This window comes from Bufo bufo, chromosome 10, assembly GCF_905171765.1.
Source record: "Bufo bufo chromosome 10, aBufBuf1.1, whole genome shotgun sequence".
Classification (NCBI taxonomy): Eukaryota; Metazoa; Chordata; class Amphibia; order Anura; family Bufonidae; genus Bufo; species Bufo bufo.
In genome coordinates, this window is record NC_053398.1 from 13,766,703 (window position 1) to 13,788,801 (window position 22,099).

A 22,099-nucleotide genomic window follows, 5' to 3' on the forward strand; every position below is an offset into this window, starting at 1 on the left:
GGCTGAGTTCACATCACATTTTTGCCATCTGTTTAATGTATACCAAAAACGTATACATTAACAGATGACTGGGGGTCATTATTCTGAATGGAGGGCCACTGTGAGGTCATTATACTGTATGAGATTTATCGCTCAAGGGCCCACATGAACCTGGAGCCAGCCCTGGGTATATTAATAAAGATATTTGGGAGGGGTCTTTCAGATCTCTTTAGATCCAGCAACATTGTCTGTGTCTTTGTTAATCGGCCGATTTTAATTGCTTTCTACCTGAATATTGAACTACCATTTTGAGATGGAGTTCAAAGCATTTTTCAAAGTGAAAAGCAATTAGCAAGAAGGTAAAGGGGGGAGAGTCAAACAGCTGATAAGATGAGAACTAGACCTTTCTCACTGATAAAACACATTACAAAGGTACAAAGGTCATTTGTACTATTGATTTATGTAAAATTGTGTGAAAGTACAGTGACTCTTTAAAGGAACACTGCAAGATGAAAAATGTAAACACAATGTAATAGTCACAATAACTTACCTGTCCAGACTCCAATGGTGAGATCTCCCGATTCAGCACAACTGCGCCAGGAGAGATGCGCTGCTAATACACAACAGCATCCTTAGCCACAGGCTGCAATGCTCTTTCTCCCCAAAGCGGGGGTGTGCTGTAGGAGACTAGCAGTGGGCTGATTGCTCAGCTGTCCTATTACTGTGTGCAAGTCTTCTGACAAATGGAGCATCGAGTCATGACCTATCAAGTTCTGATCCAGGGACTCGGTGACCTATATAAAACCCCCTTCCTGGCCATATAGCAGTGCCAGTGATGGTCTCTGACTCACTAGCTTTGTTCTTGGTTTCTGTGCATAATGTATTGCTAGTTTCTCTGACCCGGCTTGTCTTCTGACCACTCTCTGTCTCTCATTTGGTACCGCATAGCTTGTCTGGTTCTGATCCATTTACATACGACCCTGTTTTTGTGTTGTTTTGTCTCTTGGTTTCTTTTTTGTCTGTGCACGTAATTAGCATAGGGAATGTCGACCAGTTGCGGTATTGCTACCTAGGGCTTGCACTGCAAGTAGGTAGGGCAAGCGAGCTGGGTTCTAGGTTAGGGCTCACTGCCCATGTCTGTCTCTACCTTCAGGCGTGACCATAATATTTCCCACATGGTTTTCCAATCTGCAAATTTGTTTTCCTTTTCCCTGAAATAAAAAATGTTTGCAGAGAACACAGAGGTCAATTTCTTAATGATCTGTTCCATTGTTGGCTGGAGACTGGCTGAACAGGTGAAGCCCAGTCAAAGACCTGAGAATTAACAATAGACAGGATCGGGGTGGGGGTGGTCTGTTAGGGGACTCCTTCTGCAGCCAGTTATCTTATTGCCAGACAGTCAGGATTTGCGCCAGATCAGACAGCTGGAACTCTGAAACGGAGATGTGAACGCGGCCTAACAAGTTTGGCCATCTATTATGTGCCCTTTACAGTTGTAACCAGTGTTATCTTGACTCGATGGGCACTGTAATGCAATTTGTTGCATTCTGGTAATGTGATTTTGTTGCGTTAACGCATTAAGCCAGTCAAGATAACTTTGTCTACATGACAGTATTACTGATATCAGATTCCGAGCCTAGGTGTAGCTGTTACCTCTTCACCCTCTCTAGCTACACCTCTGTCTGAGCATTTAGCTTAGCACAAGGCATAGAACAATGTGGGTGGCATGCCGGGGATAGTGATCTGCTATGAAATAAAATCCTGAGGGGTGTACAGCGGTTTCTGCTTTCTACTAGCTGACCTGTGAAAAAAGCACTACATTCCTCCTGCCTGAAATGGTATTTTTGATACAGAGAAACATGAGAAATAAAAATATCCAGCAAGAAAGTAAAGAATAAGAGTACATCTGCTGTAAAGTTCACTAGAGCAAGGTAAGGTAATCCTTCCATCATGCCAGGCATAATCCACCTGCTGTGCACTCCAGTAAAGTACCTCCTCGAATCAAAATATATTCAATAAAATAGAAATGCAGGAATGTGCATTGTATGAAAAAGTATTTACTACAGTTTTTGAAGCATTTCTTCATACTGTCTATTTAAAAGGGTGTACTAATTGGACAACTCCTCCCATAGGGCACATGGACGTCTTAAATAGACGGTGGTTCCCCACTTCGAACTTCCACCATTAAAAAGATGGTGCAGAGTTTTGAACATATCTCCTATGCACGGGATGGGGGATAACGAACAGATCAGTGGAGGTTTGACCAATTCCAAGAACAGAGGTCCCATTCCGGCAATCGATGGAGCAGCAGGTCGGACATGCACCCTGCCGCTCTATTCATATTTTATGGGATCACCAAAGATACAGATGCAACCAACATTATTTTGCCTGGCTTAAAGGGGTTGGTCACTTTCTGGCTATGGTTGACCAATGTGTTTGTAAGATGATTATATGGCATTTACTAATATAGATTTTGTTGAAATTCTACATCATTTTCTATATTTCATAAGGTATGCCCCTTTGTTTGCCAAGTCTTTTGTGCTGTACAGATAGAGGACTTGTCCATAAGATGGCCGCTAATTGAGGGTCATGTGACCAGGCGAACAACCTCCAGATGATATCTCCTCTATTCAATTACACTGCAGTGCAGGTGCAGTGTGTTTGAATAGAGGAGTCATCACATGGAGGTGATTTACCTGGTCACATGACCCTCCATCAGCGGCCATTTTATGGGCAGGACAGCACAGAAGATTTACCTAAAAAGGTGGCATAGGCTATGAAATACAGCAAACGGCAAATCAACAAAGGCTATATTGGTAAATGCAATATAGTCATCTTACATACACATTGGTCATAAGTAGCCAGAAAGTGGCCAACCCCTTTAAGGTATTAATGTAAAAAAAACACATTATAGAAATACAACAAAGTGTGTTAAAGTGACTATCCTGGTGCAGCTGGTGTCAAAGTAACAGTGGCTAAAAGTGAAGCCTAGTACAATGCTCAGCTATTTCTATGGTTCCACAGAGAATGAATGGACCGGCAGGGGACATGCTCGGTTAGGGAACGGAACCCTCAGTCTTAAAGGGAACCTGTCACCAGTTTTATGGTGTCCTAACTAAGGGCAACATAAATAAGTGACTGATTCACTTTCTTTAATTGACCCAGTCAATCTGCCAACATCTTGTATTGAAAAGCTCCAGCTGATAATGATGAGTCCTGAATATTCATGAGCTCCTGACTCTCCCCGCCCACCTGCTGCTGATTGACAGTTATTTTCCATATGAATCAGCAGCAGGTGGGCAGTGGCTATAGCTCTGAATTAAAAATACGCTGGACTCAGTGACATCACGCTGGACTCAAATCAGCTCATTAGCATACGGCATGCGGCATCTTTGTGTGTATATTATGAGGTAACCATCTGTCACACTAGTAAGTGAATACATCTAAGGTACTTTTTAGTAGTTAATGATTGTATATAATTAGTTAGATTATAATCAAATATCCACATGACAGGTTCCCTTTAAGATCAGTAGAGGTCCCAATGGTCATAACCCCACCGATTAGGTAGTCATTTCCTACGCTGTAGATGGGGGATAACTTTAAATCTTGGCACAAGTCCTAACCAGAGTGGAGAGCTTCTGTAAGGCAAGCTTTCTGCATTGTCATGCTTGTGGCAAACTTATTTGGTGACACATTCGATTCATGGCAATCTAAAAAAAAATGGGACATGAGAAGGGTTTATCCAAGAGAGAAAATACCCTGTGAGAAACAAAACTATCCAACCACTCATAAAAACGCTCATTTCATGTTCTGCTGGAGCCGAGCCAATCTTTGATTCTCCTCAGATCTTTTGATGTGGACTTCTTTTTGTAGATTGAACAATGTCTTGGTGCTTAAAGCAATGACGCTTTTTCCATCTTAAAGAAAATGTGTCATCAGAAATGACCAATTGTTTCAATTCAGCTTTTAGGTTTAACAGATTTTTAAATAATCTTTGGTGATACCATTTTAATTTTCCATGTCACTATGTATGTATATATTTATTTTTTAAAGTCCGAAAATATAGCAATTTTTACTCTGGCCTCTAAGCCTAAGAATAGAAGCTACTTCCTTTTCTGTGGAGATCACTTCTTAGCAATCATCTCATTATCAAGAAGAAATATCATCTATATATAGATAACACAAGACGTATCATTCACAATAGGTGATGTCACAGCTCGCCTTCTTCCCACTCCCTCACTGCTATGAGTCTACTGAAATTGCCAAGCTTGCTTTGGCTAGGTCCTATACCAGTGCATGGAGACGATGCCGTGCATGCTTGAGTGCTCTTCATGCTCAGCAGGGCCCTGTTCTTGAGATAGGAGTGGGTCCCAAAGGTGGAACTTCCCCATTTATGACATATCCTATCGATGTGCCATAAATTTCCTTGCGGGACAACCCCTTTAAGAGGGTCATTTATACACTGTGCTGTGCATATGCCATGCCTTTATCCTCATATTTCATTCTGAAGATAGGAAAACATGCTATATTATGAATATACAGGGTGGGCCATTTATATGGATACACCTTAATAAAATGGGAATGGTTGGTGATATTAACTACCTGTTTGTGGCACATTAGTATATGTGAGGGGGGAAACTTTTCAAGATGGGTGGTGACCATGGCGGCCATTTTGAAGTCTGCCATTTTGAATCCAACTTTTGTTTTTTCAATAGGAAGAGGGTCATTTGACACATCAAACTTATTGGGAATTTCACAAGAAAAACAATAGTGTGCTTGGTTTTAACGTAACTTTATTCTTTCAAGAGTTATTTACAAGTTTCTGACCACTTATAAAATGTGTTCAATGTGCTGCCCATTGTGTTGGATTGTCAATGCAATCCTTTTCTCCCACTCTTCACACACTGATAGCAACACCACAGGAGAAATGCTAGCACAGGCTTCCAGTATCCGTAGTTTCAGGTGCTGCACATCTCGTATCATCTGAAAGCAATCGTCTATGCTGTGAAGATACGAGATGTGCAGCACCTGAAACTACGGATACTGGAAGCCTGTGCTAGCATTTCTCCTGTGGTGTGTGAAGAGTGGGAGAAGAGGGTTGCATTGACAATCCAACACAATGGGCAGCACATTGAACACATTTTATAAGTGATCAGAAACTTGTAAATAACTCATGAAAGAATAAAGTTACGTTAAAACCAAGCACACCATTGTTTTTCTTGTGAAATTCTCAATAAGTTTGATTTTCCTATTGGAAAAACAAAAGTTGGATTCAAAATGGCCGACTTCAAAATGGCCGCCATGGTCACCACCCATCTTGAAAAGTTTCCCCCCTCACATATACTAATGTGCCACAAACAGGAAGTTAATATCACCAACCATTCCCATTTTATTAAGGTGTATCCATATAAATGTCCCACCCTGTACAATGATACAATTAGAATGGGAAAATGCCTTTTGGTAAGACTGTAACTTTAAAAAAAGAATGGTCTGGAGTTAGAGGAGGCTGATATCCCCCTAATGGGTTTTCTTTTTATATATCGGCAAGCAATTTTAGAAAGTCGTAGGAGCTGCAAAACATAATCTAAATTTGTCCTGTCCCCATAACAACAGGCTGTGACTAAAATGTGTTGACGCTTACCACAAAATGTTATATAGATTTTTACAAAATGGTTTTGTTCACTGTAGCTTAATACAGTATGTCAGAGATTTTAGGAGAATTTGTCCTTAACCTCTTCGGAGCAGCGTGTATTGTGCACACTGATTAACCAAGATAAAGTAAGGGCATAGGTTTATCGAGAGTTACTGTAGATTTACAGAAAATGGGCATATTAGGGCTCCTATACTGAATAGGGCCCCTCTACTGGATAGGGCTCCTCTACTGGATAGGGCCCCTCTACTGACCAGATTTAGACAATTATTATTAAAACATAAATATGAAAACATTGATACATGGGCATTTTAATCCAAATGCTTATACCTCAATAAATACAGCCATGCAAAGCCAACACAATACAGCCATTCACTGCCCAAATAATACCGTCATACAGTGGCAACATTATACCTCCAAAAATTATCCAAATGCATAAGTTCATTTTCTTTTTCAATTTCAATTACATTGTAATCTTTCTTGATATCATTGCAAATACAGGACACATCATCAATAGGTTATTTGTCATCAATCATTTACACCCTAGGGACAAATGGTTGGCTCCAAAGTCATCTCCAAATGGGGTTGTCCTCTGCTGGACCTTTGAGGTCCATAATTGTCCCAAGATCCTCAGCTACTCTGGTGTTGCAGTGTCATCCTGCAATCTAAAGGGTATATTAGACGGGCAGATTTTCTGCCCAATAATTGCTAACGAGCCTTCGTAGTAAGGCTCGTTAGAAATCATCTGGCAGTCTAACACTGCCTCCGATTGCCCAATGAACAAGCAAACGCTTATTCATCGGGCCTTTTCGGATTTGCTGTGTAATCACGATCTGCCGCTGGCACACAGCTGTACTGCATGGGGACGAGTGATGGCATAGCATCGCTTCTCCCCATGTTGCAGAGGACATAGCAGCATGTAATAGCAGCGGTGTTGTCTGATAGCTATCTGGCGACTGCCGGGAGGGAAGCTTTGCATCATCGGAGTGTCTAATACACCCTTAAAGAGGACCTTTCACTACAATAAAAAATCGAAACTAAGTATGCTGATATGGAGAGCGGCGCCCAGGGATCTCCCTGCACTTACTATTATCCCTGGGCACCGCTCCGTTCTCCCGGTATAGGCTCCGGTATCTTCATATTTTCGGCTCAACTGGGAGGAGCCTGCCGGTGTCTCCTTCTCCCAGGCTGTAGCGCTGGCCAATCGCAGTGCTCAGCTCATAGCCTGAGAAAAAAAAAAAGCTCTCAGGCTATGAGCTGAGCGCTGCGATTGGCCAATGCTACAGCCTGGGAGAAGGAGACGCCGGTAGGCTCCTCCCAGTTGAGCCGAAAATCTGAAGATACCGGAGCCTATATCGGGAGAACGGAGCGGCGCCCAGGGATAATAGTAAGTGCAGGGAGATCCCTGGGCGCCGCTCTCCATGTCTGTATGCTTAGTTTAGATTTTTTATTGTAGTGAAAGGTCCTCTTTAAGACTAGACCCGGTCTAGGACAGATAGTTATATTGTTGCCACCTCTGATGTTTTTGGCTCCATTTCTTTTTAAAGTCCTGCATACTGACCAGTGGTTTTTCTATATAATTTAGCCTTCATTGGATTCATGTAGAAAAAAATAATAATAATCTAAAGCAAGTGTTTGTGTTTAAAAACAAAATCTGTTGTAAACACCATATGAAAGGGATGGAATGTGTGAACATTAAAACATGTGACATCCCAGTTAGGATATGTAGCAGTAAAAATGATACCCAAGCGAGTCATGAATAAGCAAAGAGGCAGTATTAACTGATTCCAGATTATATTATTTTCATTCAAATTTACTTAATTGAAATTGATTGTGTTTTTGTGTGACGTGTTTATGGGATAAATTAGACTGTAAGCTCCAGGGTACAAGCAATACGACATTTGCTATGCAGTAAATATGCTGTAAACATTTTTGTTCCCTTTTCTTAGACCATTACGTCTAAGTATTGCCTTTGTAGTGTTTTATAATTTTGCTACATTTTTATTTACTGAAAAGCATAAACTTCATACAAGGAAATAATGAAGCAACTTTATAAAAAAAAAAGGATTGAAAATCTGATGATTTATGTACACAGCCCTTTTGCAGAATTCTCCGACTCCATGGTGACAGACTACAAACAAGCCATGTGTAGTCATGGCTCCCCTCCCTCTGTCTCTAAAAAAGAGGTCAAAGGAAGAGCACTAACACATTACTCAAAGTTTTTTCAGAAATGGGTTTAGCAAAAAAAAAAACAAAAAACTGAGAAGTTAAAGAGGACCTTTCACCGATTCTTACCCTATGAACTAAGTATACAGCCATGTAGAGCGGCGCCCGGGGATCTCTCTGCACTTACTATTATCCCCGGGCGCCGCTCCGTTCTCCTGCTATGCCCTCCGGTATCTCCGTTCCCTAAGTTATGGTAGGCGGAGTCTGCCCTAGCGCTGGCCAATCGCATTGCAGAGCTCACAGCCTGGGAGAAAATAACCTCCCAGGCTGTGAGCTCTGCGCTGCGATTGGCCAGCGCTAGGGCAGACTCCGCCTACCATAACTTAGGGACTGGTATCTCCGCCTACTATAACTTAGTGAGCAGAGATACCGGAGGGCATAGCAGGAGAACGGAGCGGCGCCTGGGGATAATAGTAAGTGCAGTGAGATCCCCGGGCGCCGCTCCACATGTCTGTATAGTTAGTTCATAGGGTAAGAATCGGTGAAAGGTCCTCTTTAAACATTTCTGGAGGTTTGGGGTAGTGAGAGGGTTCGTTGCAATTTTCACTGATGGTCTAAAGCAAATAAGGAGTCAATGGTAATATCAGGTTGTTGTTACTAATACAACTACTGCTACTAGTGTCACTAATACAACTACTGCTACTAGTGTCACTAATACAACTACTGCTACTAGTGTCACTAATACAACTACTGCTACAATTGTAACTACCGCTACTTCGACTGTTGCTGCTGATACTAACTAACTAATTAACTACTACTATTTTTACTTTTACTGCCACTACTATTCCTGGTGCTACTATTTTGGTTTTTACTACTACTGCTATTACTACTAATGATACTGCTACTACATACCACTACTACTGCTATATACTACAATTATTTTTACGGATACTATTACTACTACTGCTGATGCTGCTATTATTACTGCTACTACTGCAACTACATACTGTTCCTGCTCTGTTGTTATTATTATTATTATTAGAGATGAGCGAATCAAATCCAACAAAGTGGAATTTGATCCGAATTTCAGGATAAATTCGATTCTCCGCGAAGCCAAATTCCCTCGTGCTTCGTGGTAGTGAATTGATTTAACCTGAAATAGTGAAAAAAATATTTAAAAAATCCTACTTACCTCCCCTATTTGCATGCAATGGGCCAGCTGCCCCTATCTTGATTGAAGATCTCGGCCAAAATCCCATGCGTGTTGACGTACGTGAGCAAATGGAGGCGGTAAGTATGATTTAATTTTTTTTCTGTGAATTTTACATTTTACTCTCAGATGCCACAATCGGCGCTATCGCAACTCCCTTTCATTGCACCCGCTACTTTCAAAAAAATGTGCTTTGTGACGAAGTAATTCGTCACGAAGCAAATGTTTTTGTAAAATTCGGTAAAATTTTCCAAAACTTTGCTCATCTCCAATTATTATAATAATTACTACTATTACAACTACAGCTATACACTATTATTGTTACTACTACCACTGCTATTTAATAATAATAATAACAACCATAATAATAATAATATTATAGCTACTACTACTCTAATAATAATAATAACAATCATAATAATAATATTATTATAACTACTGCTACTCTAATAATAATAATTATTATTATTAGTATTATTAGTATTATTACTAACATTACTACTACTACTACTGTTACTGTTTATGCTACTACTACTATTACTACTACTACTGTGTGCATGAAGCCTTAGAATAAAGTTGCCCTTGCGATCAGTTAATAGCTGTAGGTCAGGATGATTTAATAGCACACTCACACGTGGCAGATTTGCTGCAGAAATATCTGTGACTGTTCTGTTCATCTGAATGGGATGTGCAGAAATCCACACACATTCTGCAGAAACATCCCCATCGTGTAAAAAATCTGCAACATGTGAATTTACCCTAACAGTGTATGGTGGTGTGAAGCAGTTAATTCTATAGCACTTAGGGAAGGGGTTAATTCTGTCTTCACTAGTCACTTTAGGAATATAAGACATCACCAATGTACGGATGTGTTCTTCCTTACCTTTCCTCTTGGATCAGTATACCCTGAGATGAGTTTCCTGAGAAGACATCTTTGAAAAAAAAAATTGTGATACTCTGTTGGGAGATGTTTCTGCTGTATGTGCCTATATGTGGCCCTTCTGTGGATTGTATTGTGAACTGCAGCCTGTTTGGGTGTGTTTTTTTTTTTTTGCTGGCCTGTATTTAAATTATATCATGGGAATTTAGAGCTCTTAAAGCGATTGTCCTCTGAAAAATATTCTACATTTTACAAGCCAGCACCTAGATCAGAATTATTTTGTAATTGCATGTAATTGATCATTTAACATAGCTTAGCATAGCATAGTTATTAAATGAAAGATATCTGTATAGCGCCACCTGCTGTTTGTTCTCCTTATTTCTATGTCCATCTTAGGAACCACTCTGAGGTGGACGCACATGCTTGATTTATTCCTTCAACTGCCACCAGCCATAGTTACTGTTAGATGCGGTGACAGTTATAGGGAGAATGCCGCAGCAGAAAGGGCACACTCCATGAGCTGTGATAGGGAGAGAGCTGCAACAGAAAGAACACTCCCCCTGAGCTGTGATAGGGAGAGAGCTGCAGCAGAAAGGACACATCCACTGAACTGTGAAAGGCAGAGAGCTCCAGCAGAAAGGACATACCCCATGAGCTGTGATAGAGAGACAGCTGCAGCAGAAAAGACAGGCCCATAGAACTTTTTAAGGGAGAGAGCTTCAGCAGAAAGGACATGCCCCCTGAGAAGAACACTCCACTTAGCTGCCATCTTGAAATAAATCTGAGTAATTGGAGCAGTGAATGGGGAGATCTCTGGATCCATGTGAGGTACAGGGCTGGTTCTAGCCTTGTTGCAAAGAGATTGTCATGTACTTCGTGCTGACTCTCATTTTTACATCCTGAGTTAACCCTGTTAAATAAATTTCAGAAAGGCGGACATATCTGTGTCCTGCTACACCCTGTATGTGGTGTACGGCTCATCATCTATACCAATCCATAGCTAAACCTACATATTCAGCATTTTCAATCTTCATATAAAGTGAGGAGGCCATGCTATTCCTCCTCAAGAAGGTGATCTCCAGAACCAGCCCAAAAACAATCCCCTTCCTCCCGCTGGAGTGATGCCATTAGGCACCTGCATTGAGGAGCGCTTTAGTGTGATTGCTTTTGGAATAGATTACTTCATCCTACAACAAAGAGCAGAGCAGTAACGGTTGTATTATAGCCTGGATCCCAGCCAGCCATGCTTAAACTTCCCATCCGGGGTAACCATGGAAACACCTAAAGGTAAAGCTTGGAAACGGGGTTCTTCAAGGATAGGTCTTACATGCTTCTTAAAGTATAAGTAAAACCACCGGTTGAAATGTAGATACATATATAAAGGGAAAGCTGTCTTTATTGTCCATAGAAAACCTTCAGAGGGCAGATTTATTTTTCCTTCTAGATGTTTCTGCCAGGTTACATAGGTGTACCTCCCATGAAGTCTAGCCATGCCACTGTAGATATCCTCGAAGGGTAGTGGGTGCCCTTCTTTATTATGTCTATCACAAACTTGATGGATAGACCTTTCAATTATTTCCTCCTAAACCGCTCTCTCAAGGAGGGTTTTCAAAGTGCTTAATATTGGTGACCTGGATAGGGGTCCAACACCCAGCACCACCGTGAATGAGCGCACCAGTGAATGGGACTAAGCCGTGCCTATGAACAGTGACCGATGAATGTGAAATCAAAGGCCTAGGAAGAGGCTGCAGGGCTCACCATCTCTTCAAACAGCTGATCTACAGGGGTGCCGGGATTCCGATCGTGTCACTGTTCAGATATTGATGACCTATCCTAAAGATAGGCTATCGATATCAAAATCTTGGACAACCCCTTTATGACCTACAGTTCTGTTAAGGAGAGAAGGGTTGACAAGTGATTGGACCAAGCTTTATTCAGAGTTGTTGGTGGTTTCTCTTGGTGGGCAACAAAAATACTTTAGGAAAATAATTTTTTACAGTGTTCTGTCTTCTCAATATTAGTGTTGGTCAAGCACCAAAGTGCTCGTGTGCTCAAGAAGAACACTTCCTGATGCTCAGGTGCTCTACAGAGCACCCAAGCACAATGGAAGAACCCGAGCATTAAACCAGGTACCCCCTGCTCTGAAGAGGGGAGGGTGTCAGGACTTTAGTTCGGCTTAAGAGTGTCCCTGCTCTGACTTCATATATAGCTATGTCCATATATGGAGTCAGTGCTTGGGGACACCCAGTATTTTTCAATCTAATTTAACCTCTATTTCTGAAAAGTTTCTGGTGGAATGCGAACTCACAACCTTCTACATTACAGCCAAGAATTTTAACCACTAGACTATAGAGCTGCACTTGGCTGCAATGTAGAAGGCTGTGAGTTTGAATCCCACCAGAAACTTTTCAGAAATAGAGGCTAAATTAGATTTAAATACACTGACTTGTGATGTTCGGTTGAGCATTGCGATGCTCGAGCCAAAACTGGTGTTCGGCTGAGCATGCTCGCCCAACTCTTCTCTTTTCAGAATATTTATTGGAGGGTTACCATCAAGATAAGCTTTGCAGGCTACCTTTGATTCATACATTAGGGCAGTAGATTATACAGATGTGTCTCTACCTACCTTGAGCACCCTGAGATGGGTGGCACAAGATGACCAGCTTTGAAAAAACTAAAAAACTTTGGGAAAAAATGGAGTAATGTAATATTTTTTAACACTTTTTATACTATTTGTCTTGGGACATCTTGAGCCAAGCAGAGGAGGAACTCAATAAAATACCTGAATTCATCATATTTTGCCGACAAATAAAGGTTTCCAGTATCGGACTGGATGGGACACTCTACAACCAGGTCACGTTACACTCCTCTACTGAAAATCCACCAAAGTCTCTATGTTTAGGATGCTTCCGTTCTGGACTATGAATGGGAGGTCACTTCTGCAACCAGGTTTGGGAAGGTTCTATAAACTGGGCCAAAACCATTCCTTTCCTTAGGGATTTGCAAATGCACCATGGAGAGGAAAGTTCTGGCCCCATTCACAGCACCTTCCCCTATCCTGTGCTTTGGAAGTCACCTCCTCATCCCTAGACTAGAAAGCTGGCAAATGACATGACATCAGCGTATGTAGAATTCTCCAAAGAGGAGCATTACATCACAGGGGTCCCGAGAGGATGATCCATGCAACTTTGAGATGGTACATATATTGGGAAAAATATGATTAAGATAAGTTGCTAGGTCCATTGGGTCCCAGAAACTCCCTTTAAAAGGTATTAAAATACACCATTCCTTATTTAGTTATACTAAGATCTGAAAGGGTCTTTGAATGTTTCTTGGAGAGCTATGTTCTCAATTGCTATGGGTCTGTAGTGTACTTAATTTTAAAAATGGAGACAAACTGAGCATTTTCCTAAAAGGATTTTCTTCTCTGACGAAATAGTCATTTTAGGTCAATAAAGTGGTGATTACATTTTTTGCCAGGTTTGTTGACTTTCAGCGTATCCAATCCTTGGTTCTGAGGGACGATGAATAGTGCCTATTCCACATGCACGTTCATCCAAGTGTGCATGTGCCTTGGGGGGGTGGAGAGCTTTAGTCATATATATTCCAAAAGCCCAACGTACCCTACTTTTCATTTTGTAGGGTTATGATGGTATTAACAGATGGTTGTATTATAGGGGCTGGCCCATCTGGCACATTTATGGCATATCGGTATGATGGGACCCGCACCTATTTCCAGAACAGGGCCTCCAAAGTGAAGGAGAGCATGCCATGCATACGTGGCATGCTTTTCCTTTATCACTATGGCAGCTCTGAAAATAGCCTAATGGGTGCGCTCAGGTATTTCGGAAGTCTCATAGTGTTGAATGTAGACGGTACCAAACAAGCGTGGCCATCTCCCCATTCACTGCTATGGGACTTCCTGTAATAGCCGAGCCGGAGCTCAGGCATTAGGAACCCCCTAGTAGTGAACTGAGTAAACAGCAGCCTAGTTGCTATTTTGTAACAATTTACGTATCTTACCTTATGGGTTAGAGCTATGTAAATCACATGCAAATGTATACTACGTTATGCTAATTTATAAACTGGGATTTCTCAGATTTATCCTATACGCTGTATTTTCCTCTTGTTTTTTTCTGTTTTCAGTATTTATAATATTTTCAGAACGTTTAAATCATTGATATCCTTTCTTATCTTCTGCCTTAAGATGGGTGGTGAGGGCCCCCGCGCATCTTAATGAGACCTAGTGTCGTCTCTGGATACAATTGATTTTCTGGAAGCAATAAATTGAGTTCACGCGTTTCATTCAATAACTGGTTAAAGTAATGTATACTGGTAAATAGAAGGCGTAAAGGGTAAAGTTATTTTTTTTTTGTCCCTCTGATTTATGCAACTGGATGAGCATGAGGACAATTTTTAGAAATTAGTCTTTAATCAATGGTTTATGTAAAAGTGTGAGTGTGGCTTTAATTTTAATTAGAAGCCTTAATGAGGCTCTCCAGAAAGCCCCAGGGGGAGATGTTTCTGAGAACTAATACCTTAAAAGTTTGAGCAGAAGAAAGAGCATTGGGGCATTGTAAAAGTATTGATTTCTAGTCTTCCTTAAAAGGATTCTCCAGGATTTACATATTGATTCCTTATCCTCAGGATAGGTCATCAATATGAGATTGGCGGGGGTCCGACTCCAAGCACCCCCGCCGATCAGAGCTCCAGCTTACCAAGCACGGCGCTGTAGATTGTATAGTGGCTGTGCTTGGTATTGCAACCCAGCCCTATTCAATTGAATGGCCATGTGACTGATCTACGGAGACATCACAGTCCTAGGAAGAGGCCTAAGTGCTCACCTAGTGCCGCAGTATCTTAGTACAGCTCCCATGCATAGTCCCCAAATTTTAGGCAGCGCCCAAATAGTCTGTTCTTACAGAATGTTGCCATATAATGCCAAGACTAAACTGCTATATAAAACCCACACAATTTCTACATATATTGCCTAAATAGTAGGTAGCGTCCAAATAATTTGTGCGCACATAATGCTGCCATATAGTGCCCAGACTAATCTGCTATATAAAACCCACACAATTCCTATGTATATTGCCCAAATAGTAGGTAGTGACCAAATAGTATGCGCCAACGTAATGCTGTTTTATGGTGCCAAGAATAAACTGCTGCATAAAACCCACACAATACCAATATATTTTGCCTAAATAGTTGGCAGCATCCAAATAATACTCTCTTAAAGGGCCTGTGTCAATTCAGCAAGTGGCATTTATGATGAAGAAAAGGTTACTACAAGCCACTTACTAATGAATTGTGATTCTTCATATTGCCCCCTTCACTGCCTGGATTCATTTTTCCATCACATTATACACTGCTCTTTTCCATGGTTATGACCACAATGTAATCCATCAGTGGTGGCCGTGCTTTCACGCTATAGGAAAAAGTGAAGTCCTCTCTGGTGGTCGTGACCAGGGGAGTGCTCAGAGGCTGGTGCTTTTTCCTACAGTGTTCCAGCACTGAATGATATCATATACTATTAAATATTCTTGAAGGGAGGGTAGTCCTGTCCTTATGTGCCCTCTTAGAAATAAGGGCCCTAGACAGTTGCCCACCTTGCCACCTTCTCAGGTTTCCCACATTCATGGCATATTCTTGCTTTTAAATGCTTCTGGGAACCTTCTAGCTCAAATCATTAATTATAAAAAAAATACAAAAATGTTCACATGGCGCCACCGTTCTGAACTACAGGCCTGATCTAAATAATACATTTTCTTTCTGTAACAAGGCTTTTTTTTTTTTTTCTCGGGAAAACGAGACGAGGTTTTGCTTCATGTCGAACAACCTTTGCGGATGCATATTTTGTTATACTGCGCGCATGCATTATGCATTTTAGCGCTCTGGGTTATGGATGTGCTTTGAGCTGGTAGAAGACTTCACTTACGTCTGATTCATGGGAAATTTCATTAATCTTTACAGAAAAGGGACCTTGCAGGGAGCTGGAGATTGGAAATGAACCCAGGGCTGCGGGTTAGAATGAGGCACAGATGAATCAGCAGTAAAAGAGTCGAGGAGCTCATTTTGTATGGTGTAAGCAGAAGGAATGCTTCGGAAATCAACAAGAATCTCTCACCGGTAGCGGCTCCTCTGCGTTTAACGGACCATTTCCAAGCTCTATTAACATCATGTCGTCTGAGTGCTATGTAATGTAGTGGCTGTGCCTATTGACCCCTTGTATAATGCAATGCATTGAGAACTGGATAGTTCCGCCGAATAATGTAATGCTATGATTGCATGTTTGTAATATTTCTCCAGCTATGGACATATTGGAATAAGCCCCTTCTATATTATAGAGTTAGATCTGTTCTTTCATTCCTTAATAAAGGGGTATTCACATCACAGACGTTGCTGGCATATCTAGCTAGGATATGTCATCAATGTCCGAAAGGTGCAGGTCCCACCTCTAGGACCTGCTCCCATCTCCAGAATTCATTCCAGAATTCCATTCACTTCTTTAAGAGCTTCCAAAAATTGTAGGCAGTCCCATAGCAGTGAATAGTGAGGTGACCATGCATGTGCGGTGCACTCTCCATTCACTACTATGGGACTTCCGAAAATAGTTGGCTATTTCCGGAACTCTAATAGCATGCATTGTGTGTTCTTCTTCAGTCGGGAACCGCATTCTGGAGATAGGAGCGGGTTCCAGAGGTGGGACACGCATCTATCTGACATTGATGGCATATCCTAGTGATAATCAATCAATGTCTAAGATGGGCCAACCCCTTTAAAGAGATTATCTCAACCTTTCAATATGGAGCCATCTAAGGGACCAGCCGATCCCCATGGGTTTATCCTCTTAATTGAATGATGATACAGTGTTTCTAGGCGACCCCACATTTTCTCTGCAGTCTGAGCACATAGACCATGAACTTGAGCAAGGGAAAACCCTTTCTGGGATGTAATCTATTAGGGTAGATAGATCTAGTTGGGTCAATGAATTATTATCAGTCATTGATATTCGACATAGAGATGTGTCCTTTCCAACCTTTCCTCTTGGCTCAACATATCCTGAGATGCTTGGCACGAGATGAACTTTGAAAAAAAAATATGATTTTCTGATACTCTGTTGGGAGTTGTTTATGCTATAGGTGTCTAAATGTGGCCACCTAGTGGCTGTAATGCAGAATGCAAGGTTTTGCTAGCATGTTGCAATAATCAAATTTGTATCGGGAGAAATTGGAGTACTTAACACAATTTGCGGAAAGTTAAGGGTGGACACTAGAGATGAGTGAATTCCTTAAACTCAGTTTTAGACAGATTCATCCGAACCAAACAAGAAATTTTATTTGGTTGCAAATCAGATCTACCTAAATCGAAATGACTGGAAACTTTTCTCTCTCCATCTCTGTCTCCCATATTCAAATTCTCCTGAATAAAATTTTAAGAACTTCTAAATCTAAATTTTTCTAAAATTTCAGGTCGAATTATGATTGAATCACTCATCTCCAGTGGATACATCTGTCCAAGGGTCAATACAATGCATGCAATCAGATTTTTAATATTAACCCATAGGCACGCACAGGAGGCTTCTGCCTATAGACATCCCAGGAAAAGAACATTTGATAAATTCACTGAACTTGATGTAAATTATGCCTATTACATGTTAATTAATCGCTCAGAGTGTCGTGGGGTGGGAGGAGGACACCAAGGGTGTGGGGAAACTTGCAAAAGTCAATAGATGCTGTGAGAAGTGCTTTGTATTGTAAGGACAGATGTTTTGAAACCATAAATTATTTAAGGAGGTGCCTAATTAATGGGTGGAGACTAAGAGGCTAGACAATGTGAGCCAGCAGGCTCCTGAGATCTTTATCCATCCAGTTCTGTATGCAGTAGGTACCTGCTTGCATCTTCTAGTGTTGTATCCATTAAGTTTTTGCAACTCTTGTCACCAGATGTTTTATGTTTTTCGACCAACAGCCATTAATGTTAGATTTTTCTCTTTTTCTTGCAGAATACTGGAACTCCAGCAGGACCAAACACACACAAAGTATGAATGTTGAACAAGATGACATTACATCCACAGCAGATGATGATAGGTCCTAGGTTCAACAGGGCCTTATTTGACCCCCTCTTTATTGTGCTGTTGGCTCTTCAGCTTCTTGTGGTGGCTGGCTTGGTGAGGGCTCAGACCTGCCCTTCTGTATGTTCCTGCAGTAACCAGTTCAGCAAAGTCATTTGCACACGGAGGAACCTGCGCGAAGTTCCAGATGGTATATCCACCAACACAAGGCAGCTGAACCTTCATGAAAACCAGATCCAAATAATCAAAGTGGACAGTTTTAAACACTTACGACACCTAGAAGTGTTACAGTTGAGTAGGAATCACATTAGGACTATTGAAATCGGGGCCTTCAATGGCTTGGCAAACCTAAACACGTTGGAACTGTTTGACAATCGATTGACCACCATTCCCAATGGAGCTTTTGAATATTTGTCAAAACTGAAAGAACTTTGGCTAAGGAACAATCCCATAGAGAGCATTCCATCATATGCTTTTAATCGCATCCCTTCGCTACGTAGGTTGGATTTGGGGGAAATGAAAAGATTATCCTATATTTCAGAAGGAGCTTTTGAAGGGCTTTCAAATCTTAAATATTTGAACCTCGGGATGTGCAACCTAAGAGAAATCCCCAATCTCACCCCCCTTGTAAAGCTAGACGAGCTAGATCTTTCTGGGAATCACCTTTCAGTTCTTAGACCGGGATCATTCCAAGGGTTAACCCATTTGCAAAAACTTTGGATTATGCATTCCCAAATTCAAGTAATTGAAAGAAATGCATTTGATGACCTTCAGTCTCTTGTGGAGCTTAATTTGGCACATAATAATCTAACTCTACTGCCTCATGACCTTTTCACACCTCTCCATAACTTGCAAAGGATTCAGCTGCACCACAATCCCTGGAACTGCAACTGTGACATACTTTGGCTTAGTTGGTGGTTGAAGGAGATAGTCACGACCGGCAGTACATGTTGCGCCCGTTGCGCTACTCCCCCCAACTTGAAGGGTACTCACATTGCAGAGTTGGACCAGAATTATTTTACTTGCTATGCCCCCGTGATTGTGGAGCCACCCGCTGATCTGAATGTCACCGAAGGGATGGCTGCTGAACTCAAATGTCGGGCATCCACATCATTGACTTATGTTAGTTGGATTACTCCAAATGGATCAATTATGACCCATGGGGCTTACAAAGTGCGTATTTCGGTGCTTAATGATGGCACGTTAAATTTTACTAATGTAACGGTGCGGGATACAGGATTGTATACATGCATAGTCAGCAACTCAGCAGGGAACACCACTGCCTCGGCGACACTGAATGTGACTGCGACCGATCCTGGTTACACATACTTTTCCACCGTCACTGTAGAGACTATGGAACCATCTCAGGATGAGGCGAGGACCACGGAACATCATGTGAGTCCTACCCCAGTCCTTGACTGGGAGACCACAAATGCAACCACCTCGCTGATGCCGCAGAGCACAAGATCCACAGAAAAGCCCTATACCATCCCAATCACGGATGCAAACAGTGGGATGCCAGGGATCGACGAGGTTATGAAGACCACCAAAATCATTATTGGCTGTTTTGTGGCCATCACCCTAATGGCAGCTGTCATGTTGGTTATTTTCTACAAGATGAGGAAGCAGCACCATAGGAAGAACCACCACGCTCCAACGCGGACTGTAGAGATTATCAATGTGGATGATGAACTCACGGCAGATACGCCCATTGAGAGCCACTTGCCTATGCCCGCAATAGAACACGAGCATCTAAACCACTATAACTCTTATAAGTCTCCTTTTAATCACACAACGACAGTGAACACGATAAATTCAATACACAGTTCTGTGCATGAACCTTTATTGATTCGCGCCAGCTCGAAAGACAATGTACAGGAGACTCAGATTTAAAATTCTACACTGCAGCAGACTAAGAGCAAAAATAGACAATTTATATATAAAAAAAGAGGAATGAAAGGACTGGGCTAAATCTACTGTTTCCAATAAAAAAAAGTGTCTTTACATAAAAAAAAAGAAATAATAAAAAAAAACAAAGAAATTTATTTATTAAAAATTCTATTGTGATCTAAAACTATCGAAATCCTGTGTATTCCTCCAAATATTGCTGTCCAGATATGTCGGCTATGCCTGGTTTGACCCAAGTGCTCATATTTTCCAAACTAGAAGGCCAATGGGACGACCTAAAATATTTTGTAACACAAAATCTGTTTGGGCTTTTTTTCTATTGTGCGATGAAAGCTTGAATTGGTTTATAGGTTTGTTCTCGAAAATCCTTACAACAGGGCGATCCTTCACAAGAGTTTCCCTGTCTGACATTGGAGATGGCGTGGTCTGAGTCACGGGAAGAGAATAGAGAGCGATTATTTTTATTTTACTTGTAATAACCTATTCTATATTTTACAGAATTTATATTCTTTGAGAAAAATATAAGGTACACAATATGACATGTAAGAATCTATGATCATTTAACCCAGCTCTGGAACGAGCCAAATTTGTAGCTCCGGACACTTAAAGAAGGCTATGAATAAAATGAGAAATGTTTTCTATACCCGGGCAAGCTTTTTTTTAAGGTAGTAGTCACAAAGGCAAGTGGCTAAGATGGTGTCTTCACATGTATTACATTGTGCCTTTAGACAATGTGATTTAAAGGGCATCTGTCAGCAGTTTTGTACCTACGACACTGGCTGGCCTGTTGCATGTGCGCTTGGCAGCTGAAGACATCAGTGTTGGTCCCATGTTAATAAGTGCCCGCATTGCTGAGAAAAATGATATTTAAATATATGCAAATGAGCCTCTAGGAGCAAAGGGGGCGTTGCTGTGACTCTCTCTGCAACTGCTGCACCCTCTGCACTTTAATTGTCAGGACCAGGCAGTGAAAATATCATCACGCCTGGCCCTGACTTCTCCTAAAGTCAGTCAAAGTGCAGAGGGCACAGCCGTTGCAGAGAGAGCAGAGCCTCTAGGAGTAATGGTAACGCCCCTGTTGCTCCTAGAGGCTTATTTGCATATATTTAAATATCAATATTCTCAGCATTGCAGGTACATATGAACATGGGACCAACACAGATGACTTCAGCTGCCAAGTGCACATGTAACAGGTCAGCCAGTGTCATAGGTACAAAACTGCTGACAGATGCCCCTTAACACATAGGAATCTTTGAAACACTCAGTTTCAGATTATATTGTCCAATAACTTCCCCATCTGGACACCATAATCATTTTTGGTTTCACAGATAGGATAGACAAAATGTGATGAAAATGTTACCTTTACTCATCCACCACTAGAGGGAGATGAAGGAATGCCGTGAGGACCTAAGTTCCTCCTAGTGGTGGCAGAAACTTAACATTTAAAGAGGACCTCTTACCCTTCCTGACATGTCTGTTTTAGTAACTACCCGGATTCTCCAGGTAATAAAAATTGTGGAGCATCTTTTCTTATAGCTCAATGATATGCCGTTCCTCTTGTATTCCTATTTGAATTTTGCGCAGTCTGATGTTACGGACCAGTTGGGGGGGTGGGTGTCCATGCACAGTCTAACACTGTCCAGTCAATGCAGCCAGTGTCAGACCGTGCAGGGACACACCCCAACTGCTAACACTGAGTTGGCTCTTACCTAGTGTTGAGCGTGAATATTCGAATTACGAATATTTATCGCGAATATCGCAACTTCGAGAATTCGCGAATATTTATAGTGCTATATATTGATTTTTCGAATATCCGTCATTTTTCTTTACTAGAAAAATCGGCAAGGTAAAGATCGCGTAATATGCGAATACTAAGCGATCAATACAGGCGTGGGTCAAATACGAATATATAGCACTATATTCGATATAGTGCTATATATTCGTTTTTTAGAATATTTGTCATTTTTTTCCATCTGAAGTTATGATTCCTCCCTGCTTAAGTTGCTTGTCAAGGAATCATGACTTCAGATGGAAAAAAATGACAAATACTCTAAAACACGAATATATAGTACTATATTCAATATAGTACTATATATTCGTTTTTGACCCACGCCTGTATTGTTCGCATAATATTCGCATATTGCGCGATCATTACCTTGCCGATTTTTCGAGTAAAAATGTAGAATATCCAACGAATATTCTTCAAAATATTTGCGAAATATCGCAAATTTG

At 41.2% G+C, this 22,099-nt stretch overlaps 1 protein-coding gene and 1 long non-coding RNA gene across 3 annotated transcripts in view; both read left to right on the forward strand.

Moving 5' to 3' along the window:
- Window positions 1–20,459, forward strand: part of LRRC4C (leucine rich repeat containing 4C) — a 145,180-nt gene extending 124,721 nt beyond the window's left edge. For both annotated transcript variants that reach the window (XM_040410345.1, XM_040410346.1), the window contains exon 2: window positions 17,891–20,459. In XM_040410345.1, coding sequence (XP_040266279.1) covers window positions 17,933–19,852 — 1,920 coding nt within the window. In that variant the 5' untranslated portion in view covers window positions 17,891–17,932 and the 3' untranslated portion in view covers window positions 19,853–20,459. The remainder of the gene's footprint in view (window positions 1–17,890) is intronic.
- Window positions 1,739–21,561, forward strand: LOC120980951. Its single transcript, XR_005774592.1, has 3 exons — window positions 1,739–1,749; window positions 12,700–12,706; window positions 21,470–21,561. It is a non-coding gene; the product is annotated as an uncharacterized LOC120980951 (long non-coding RNA).
- Window positions 21,562–22,099: the final 538 nt, after the last annotated feature.